The sequence below is a fragment of the Cherax quadricarinatus genome, unplaced genomic scaffold (assembly GCF_038502225.1).
Source record: "Cherax quadricarinatus isolate ZL_2023a unplaced genomic scaffold, ASM3850222v1 Contig4044, whole genome shotgun sequence".
In the NCBI taxonomy this organism is placed as follows: Eukaryota; Metazoa; Arthropoda; class Malacostraca; order Decapoda; family Parastacidae; genus Cherax; species Cherax quadricarinatus.
The window spans coordinates 25242-34229 of NW_027199070.1; the positions used below are offsets into that span (position 1 = coordinate 25242).

Consider the following 8988-nt stretch of genomic DNA (forward strand, 5'->3'; position numbering starts at 1 on the left):
TGGACTAACTCCTAGGTGCAATACCTATATCTTTTTAAGTAAACAGAAGCACAAGGAGGGAGAAGTGTGCATACGTCTCACCCTGACCAGGATTTGAACCTGGGTTCTTTTGGTTGTGCAATATGCCCTACGTCTAGGCTACAAAAAATGGAAGCATTAATTTTTTTTTGCCTGTATATCTCACGTAACAGGAGTCAAGAAAATGAGCAGTTTCAATGCACAAAACAGAGTTCTTGGGTAATACAAGCAAGTGACGAGGACATTTTATCAATGAACTACTACAGGTAGATAAGATAAGATTTTGTTTAGATTTTTAACCCAGAGGGTCAGACATCTAGGATAACCCATGAAAGTCAGTGTGTCATTGAGGACTGTCTTTTTTCCAATGGAGTTCTTCAATCTTGTCCCTAGGATATGACCCACACCAGTCAACTAATACCCAGGTACCTACTTGCTTGCTAGGTGAAAGGGGACAGCAGGTATAAGGAAATGTGCCCAATGTTTCCAACCAGCCAGGGACTGAACCACAGACACTCAGTGTGTGAGGCAAGTGCACCACCTACCAGGCCACAAGACACTGTGGCAGATGGTGTAAAACATACACATACACATGAATACAACCATTATACTACCTTTATATTTTATCATTGTCAATAAATATTTTACATGAGAATTCCTGCTGACAGTAAAACAAATGTAATTGAAATAAATGTATTTTAAATTGCATTAACTACAGTGTCATTACTGTTAATACCATGAACCATGAAGTTAATCACAACCTCTCTGCTGTAATCATCACAAAGAAACACAAGCTCCACAAAATATAAAGAAATAACATTAGTTTGCTACCTCTCCAACTCTGACTTAACCCCTTTGTGCATACCTCCCCCTTCACAAGCCTTTTTCCCTGCAGTTTGAAGCTGTATAATTCATTTGGGTTTAGAGCTTTCTTGTGACTATGGTAATAATCTGCTACATCTATCTTCATAAATTTTAAGATGGTACTTTGCATGATATCAGCTGAAAGAAGAAAATTATTGAAATTAATAAATTATTCCCCACTTGACAAGCTGAATAAAAGTTAGCCTTGATCACCCATTAATTAATTTTTTATATAGTGTATGTTATACTTGTACAACTCTAGCAAATAAGCTCACCCTTCACACTTCTTCATGAAGTTAGCACACCTTTACCATGTAGTGCAAAGTCTCTGACCTATGCTGATTTAGATATCCTATTAATTTTTTTAACATCCTTGTATTTTTGCATTTCCACACTACAAACATTTTTATTTGTCTCTCACTCAAAAAAAAAAAAAAATTATTTTTTTCTTATGAAATGATAGAGAATCTTTTCCCGATTGTAATGACACCAAAAAAAACGAAATTTGATGAAAACTGACGGAATTATGCTCTCGCGAAGTTAGCGACCTCGGCGCTGTTTACAAATCGGCGATTTCGCCCACTTTGAGCCCTATTTTCGGCTAATTCCATTGTTCCAGTCGCCCAAACTCATAGCTATTTCTTTAGAACTTTATTTTATTATCACACCGGCCGATTCCCACCAAGGCAGGGTGGCCCGAAAAAGAAAAACTTTCACCATCATTCACTCCATCACTGTCTGGCCAGAAGGGTGCTTTACACTACAGTTTTTAAACTGCAACATTAACACCCCTCCTTCAGAGTGCAGGCACTGTACTTCCCATCTCCAGGACTCAAGTCCGGCCTGCCGGTTTCCCTGAATCCCTTCATAAATGTTACTTTGCTCACACTCCAACAGCACGTCAAGTATTAAAAACCATTTGTCTCCATTCACTCCTATCAAACACGCTCACGCATGCCTGCTGGAAGTCCAAGCCCCTCGCACACAAAACCTCCTTTACCCCCTCCCTCCAACCCTTCCTAGGCCGACCCCTACCCCGCCTTCCTTCCACTACAGACTGATACACTCTTGAAGTCATTCTGTTTCGCTCCATTCTCTCTACATGTCCGAACCACCTCAACAACCCTTCCTCAGCCCTCTGGACAACAGTTTTGGTAATCCCGCACCTCCTCCTAACTTCCAAACTACGAATTCTCTGCATTATATTCACACCACACATTGCCCTCAGACATGACATCTCCACTGCCTCCAGCCTTCTCCTCGCTGCAACATTCATCACCCACGCTTCACACCCATATAAGAGCGTTGGTAAAACTATACTCTCATACATTCCCCTCTTTGCCTCCAAGGACAAAGTTCTTTGTCTCCACAGACTCCTAAGTGCACCACTCACTCTTTTTCCCTCATCAATTCTATGATTCACCTCATCTTTCATAGACCCATCTGCTGACACGTCCACTCCCAAATATCTGAATACGTTCACCTCCTCCATACTCTCTCCCTCCAATCTGATATTCAATCTTTCATCACCTAATCTTTTTGTTATCCTCATAACCTTACTCTTTCCTGTATTCACCTTTAATTTTCTTCTTTTGCACACCCTACCAAATTCATCCACCAATCTCTGCAACTTCTCTTCAGAATCTCCCAAGAGCACAGTGTCATCAGCAAAGAGCAGCTGTGACAACTCCCACTTTGTGTGTGATTCTTTATCTTTTAACTCCACGCCTCTTGCCAAGACCCTCGCATTTACTTCTCTTACAACCCCATCTATAAATATATTAAACAACCACGGTGACATCACACATCCTTGTCTAAGGCCTACTTTTACTGGGAAAAAATTTCCCTCTTTCCTACATACTCTAACTTGAGCCTCACTATCCTCGTAAAAACTCTTCACTGCTTTCAGTAACCTACCTCCTACACCATACACTTGCAACATCTGCCACATTGCCCCCCTATCCACCCTGTCATACGCCTTTTCCAAATCCATAAATGCCACAAAGACCTCTTTAGCCTTATCTAAATACTGTTCACTTATATGTTTCACTGTAAACACCTGGTCCACACACCCCCTACCTTTCCTAAAGCCTCCTTGTTCATCTGCTATCCTATTCTCCGTCTTACTCTTAATTCTTTCAATTATAACTCTACCATACACTTTACCAGGTACACTCAACAGACTTATCCCCCTATAATTTTTGCACTCTCTTTTATCCCCTTTGCCTTTATACAAAGGAACTATGCATGCTCTCTGCCAATCCCTAGGTACCTTACCTTCTTCCATACATTTATTAAATAATTGCACCAACCACTCCAAAACTATATCCCCACCTGCTTTTAACATTTCTATCTTTATCCCATCAATCCCGGCTGCCTTACCCCCTTTCATTTTACCTACTGCCTCACGAACTTCCCCCACACTCACAACTGGCTCTTCCTCACTCCTACAAGATGTTATTCCTCCTTGCCCTATACACGAAATCACAGCTTCCCTATCTTCATCAACATTTAACAATTCCTCAAAATATTCCTTCCATCTTCCCAATACCTCTAACTCTCCATTTAATAACTCTCCTCTCCTATTTTTAACTGACAAATCCATTTGTTCTCTAGGCTTTCTTAACTTGTTAATCTCACTCCAAAACTTTTTCTTATTTTCAACAAAATTTGTTGATAACATCTCACCCACTCTCTCATTTGCTCTCTTTTTACATTGCTTCACCACTCTCTTAACTTCTCTCTTTTTCTCCATATACTCTTCCCTCCTTGCATCACTTCTACTTTGTAAAAACTTCTCATATGCTAACTTTTTCTCCCTTACTACTCTCTTTACATCATCATTCCACCAATCGCTCCTCTTCCCTCCTGCACCCACTTTCCTGTAACCACAAACTTCTGCTGAACACTCTAACACTACATTTTTAAACCTACCCCATACCTCTTCGACCCCATTGCCTATGCTCTCATTAGCCCATCTATCCTCCAATAGCTGTTTATATCTTACCCTAACTGCCTCCTCTTTTAGTTTATAAACCTTCACCTCTCTCTTCCCTGATGCTTCTATTCTCCTTGTATCCCATCTACCTTTTACTCTCAGTGTAGCTACAACTAGAAAGTGATCTGATATATCTGTGGCCCCTCTATAAACATGTACATCCTGAAGTCTACTCAACAGTCTTTTATCTACCAATACATAATCCAACAAACTACTGTCATTTCGCCCTACATCATATCGTGTATACTTATTTATCCTCTTTTTCTTAAAATATGTATTACCTATAACTAAACCCCTTTCTATACAAAGTTCAATCAAAGGGCTCCCATTATCATTTACACCTGGCACCCCAAACTTACCTACCACACCCTCTCTAAAAGTTTCTCCTACTTTAGCATTCAAGTCCCCTACCACAATTACTCTCTCACTTGGTTCAAAGGCTCCTATACATTCACTTAACATCTCCCAAAATCTCTCTCTCTCCTCTGCATTCCTCTCTTCTCCAGGTGCATACACGCTTATTATGACCCACTTCTCGCATCCAACCTTTACTTTAATCCACATAATTCTTGAATTTACACATTCATATTCTCTTTTCTCCTTCCATAACTGATCATTTAACATTACTGCTACCCCTTCCTTTGCTCTAACTCTCTCAGATACTCCAGATTTAATCCCATTTATTTCCCCCCACTGAAACTCTCCTACCCCCTTCAGCTTTGTTTCGCTTAGGGCCAGGACATCCAACTTCTTTTCATTCATAACATCAGCAATCATCTGTTTCTTGTCATCCGCACTACATCCACGCACATTTAAGCAACCCAGTTTTATAAAGTTTTTCTTCTTCTCTTTTTTAGTAATTGTATACAGGAGAAGGGGTTACTAGCCCATTGCTCCCGGCATTTTAGTCGCCTCATACGACACGCATGGCTTACGGAGGAAAGATTCTTTTCCACTTCCCCATGGACAATAGAAGAAATAAAAAAGAACAAGAGCTATTTAGAAAAAGGAGAAAAACCTATCATGCCAGACTAATATGATTCGTCCAGCCATGTATATTTCTATACACACTAGGAAGATTAGCATGGATCCTACTGTGACCACAAATGAAGGTTTTTACAGACGAATCTCACACTAACATTGCTGTGGTATGCTCTAGCTCAAGTTCCTTCAAAGCCGTTTAACCCTCTGAGGGTCGACAGGCCCTCTCCGAAACTCGTTCTCAGGGTCGGCCAAATTTAAAAAAAAAAAAAAATATTTTCTCTTATGAAAAGATAGAGAATCTTTTCCCGATCATAAAGACACCAAAAGTTTGAAATTTGATAGAAAACTTACGGAATTATCCTCTCGCAAAGTTAGCGGTCTCGGCGATGTTTACGCATCGGCGATTTTGCCCACTTTGAGCCCCATTTTCGGCCAATTTCAATGTACTAGTCGACAAAAAACATGAATATTTCGCTAGAACTCCATTTTTTCTATCGAATGGGTGCAAGAAACCACCCATTTATGAAATTCAACTATCCAGTACAGTGGTCAGAATTTAGCAATTTTGCCAATTTCACACAAATTTCAAAAGATGCCAATTTCCGAATAGGGTCCAGAATAAACAAGAAAGACATTCCTGGCACTAAAATGACATTTCCTCTAGTCATTAGTCACGTCTCAAAAAGACTCACGTAACCGTAATGACATGGTTGTCAACAACTTGTAGAATAGAGCAGGTTTAAATCCACTTATGCAGAATACAACAATAAAAATACACCTAGGCTACCATACTAGAGTTGATAATGCACCAGCCTCCTAGTTTTAGGTCAAAAACCCCTGGTAAGACGTATTTGAACCCCGTAATGACTCCATTCTTTGAATTAGCAATGTAAAGTGTTTGGTAAAGTGTTTGGCAAGAAGCTTAATTAAGTTTGATTAAATGCAACTTGTTGGTTACTAAGACAGGTGATGCTGCCAGCAGTCTCACAAGAGCTGAGTTAATACCAGAAAATTGTCTGTAAAACACAGCTGCCTAAGAGAGATGAAGGTCCTGAACTGCAGAATGTGCAGTTTGTAAATTCACTGATCTGAACACGCCAATGGCCAGACACCCAGCCAAGGATGACTATCTTGTGTTTGATGAAGATGTTACAGCCTAAGTTAAATACTAAGGATATGGGGATGTGAAGAATCAAAGGTCTAGATTACTTGCAATGCATTAAGACTACAACAAATGATATTTTGTAACTAAATGTGAACAAATCTGAGAATTCAGCAATAATTTTATAATAAATGTTCAAGAAATGTACAAATATTTCATCTATAATTTCAAATTGCCAAAAGTCTTCACTAAATACAGGTTTGCCCTCACATCATGTGGATTCACTTTATGTGAAATCACTATTATGCAATTTTTTTTCTATCAGTAACTCCATATACTTGATGTACATTCACCATATGAGATCAGTGTGGTTTGCAAAAGGAATGAAAATTCTAACTGCACAGAATGAAGTGTTGATGATGTGATGGAGCTTAGTACAGCTGCCATGGACCTAAAACATCTCTACTGAAAAAAGTAAGGGACAGCACATAGTAAGCTAATTTCCCCCTAATGCATTTAGCTCATTACCCCTAATCTGATTAGCCATAATGCCCTTCACTAGGGGAGGTGCTTTTATGATTAAAAACTCTTGGATTTATGAAAGTGGAGCTACCCTCCCCTTCCTTGCATCAAACCTGGTACTGTACAGCTCTTTCAAGTTTCATGCTTCCCAATTATTATAAAAATAATACAGTAATTAGCCAAAAGTAATGCTGAGGTCAAATTCGTTAAACCTATTATATAGTTCTCAAATCTTGCTAAGCCAGCCTTCTGGCAAGACAGTGACTGAACGAATGACAGTGAAAGTGTTTCATTCTTTGTTGGGTCACCCTACCTCAGTGGGAGATGGCCAGTTAGTATATATAAAGAAAAAGTCCTGCCCAAAGTTTAGGTATGGGATGTCATAAAACTAACAAATCAATCAATGATGGATGCACAATTTGATAACTCAAAACTAGATTCAAATTTTAAATAATCATGCTAAGCATATGTTATAATGTTTTCAGTATTCTATAATTATTAAACTTGTGTTTCCATGTATACAAACAAAAACAACAGTACAGTACCTGGGTGCAGTATGGGCATTCCCCAAAAATGACGTTCATACTTTGCCGACTGTTGGTAAGATTGCACAACCACTGCAAAATGTCAATTAGTCTAAGGTTAATTATTTTATATCAAATCATCAAAAATATTTATGTCCATCCACCCTCTTGTTAATAAAGTATTAATTATAAATGAATAGAGAAAGTTTCCTCATAAGGTATTTTTAATGTCAGCTTATTTTCTGATTATTATTTACTGGGAAAAAAAAAAAAGTAAGAAAACGGAAAAGAATCCTATCTCTGTAAGCCATACATAATGTAAGGATCAACTAAAATGCCAGGAGCAAGGGGCTGCTAACCCCTTCTCCTGTATAAATTATTACATGTAAAAAGAAAAACTTTTTTTTTTTTTGACACCCTGTCTCAGTGAGACAGTCGGTGTGTTAAAAAAACAAAAAACAAAAAAAAAAAAAAAAAAAAAAAAGATCACTAGTAAACACATACCTCATATAAGCACTGTACATGGAAGGCCTGAGAGCAGTGATCACAGGTCAAGTCTGGTAAGGCATCTTCCAAGTGAAGGGAATAGCACACAGCACATTCAGCACTCCACTCCTCGGCCATTCCTTCACTATCTGCACTCCTTGATTTTACCACACTCACACCAAGGATTGCTTCTAAGTTGCTCACAATGCTACGGTCAGGGTCCCACTCCTACAATAAGAAACCAACAGTTTAATCAATCATGATGCTACTTCACGTAAAACTTAAGGCAATGTGGCAACATCACAATTAGGGAAATAAAATTTCATCCTATAGTGATGAAAGTCTAGTATTAATTATTAGTTATACTATTATTTACCTGAAGGTTAATCCTCCAACTTAGCTTCAAATTAATGGCATAAAATAATAAACATTCTTTCTTACTGCCTCCCAAAGTATTGTAGCATACCCTTAGTCCAGAAACTTTCAATGAATAAAATTTAACACCTCGGTGGGAGACGGCCAACTTGTTGAAAAAAAAAAAAAATTATTTACACATTGGCCATTTCCTACTAATCTTCATTCAAATCAGTAGAATATTTAGGAGAAAACAAAATTAAAAGGGAAGTATAGCAAGTCCAAATGCATTGTATAACTCAAGGAAGAGATATTGGTAAACAAAGTTATATTTTATTGCAGCATTGTAAAACTCAGACCTCCAGTTTTGAAGTAGAATATCTATAGTATTTCAGTTTATGAAATAAGTAGAATATTTAATATTCTTGAAGAAAAAAAGCCTTATAAAATACAGACTAAATTATATATTCTGGCTTATTTTTTAACAATGTCACTTGTTTTACTTCATCCTTGGAGCACCTCACATGGCAAGATAATTTATTACAATATAAATGCCATAAAAATTGATTAATGGACAGGTAAATACCACATGTACAGAAAATAAAACTCAGTAGGAATTATATGTATATTTCAGCCTCAGTCAGAAACACTTTTCACTAGATTTGCTTAAGTGCTTCTGATTGTGGCTGAAACAATACAGATCCTTTCTGTTTGTTATTTCATTTTTTGCCTATGTGGGCTTTATCTGTCCATGAAACTCAAATTTGTGCCTTACTTCATATTTCTCGGTGAGAAGAGCGTTAAGAGGAGCAGTCAGGCGAGAGGTGCCCAGAAAGTGACACTGCGGCAGGCTGCGTGGGTGAGCCACAGACACACACAGCTGTACACTCACATGATTACCTGTGCAATAAGAAAGACAACTGAGAAGAGGTACTACAATCCTACCAAGTGAGTGTGAAACGGAAACCTGTAATTGTTTTGCACAGTGGTAGGACTGTTGGTGTCTTTTCTTTGTCTTATAAATACGCAAGATAACAGGTACATCTTGCTACTTCTACTTACAGAAACATATAAGTGAACAGTATTTAGATAAGGCTAAAGAGGTCTTTGTGGCATTTATGGATTTGGAAAAGGCG

At 38.2% G+C, this 8988-nt stretch overlaps 1 protein-coding gene across 1 annotated transcript; it reads right to left on the reverse strand.

Annotated features, from left to right (window-relative positions):
• Window positions 1-697: 697 nt before the first annotated feature.
• Window positions 698-8752, reverse strand: Fancl (E3 ubiquitin-protein ligase Fancl; the record flags this gene model as incomplete). Its single annotated transcript, XM_070081760.1, is given in 4 exon segments — window positions 698-1020; window positions 7034-7105; window positions 7517-7726; window positions 8628-8752. Coding segments are annotated over 4 exon segments (434 nt in total), but the record flags the coding sequence as incomplete, so codon positions are not given.
• Window positions 8753-8988: the final 236 nt, after the last annotated feature.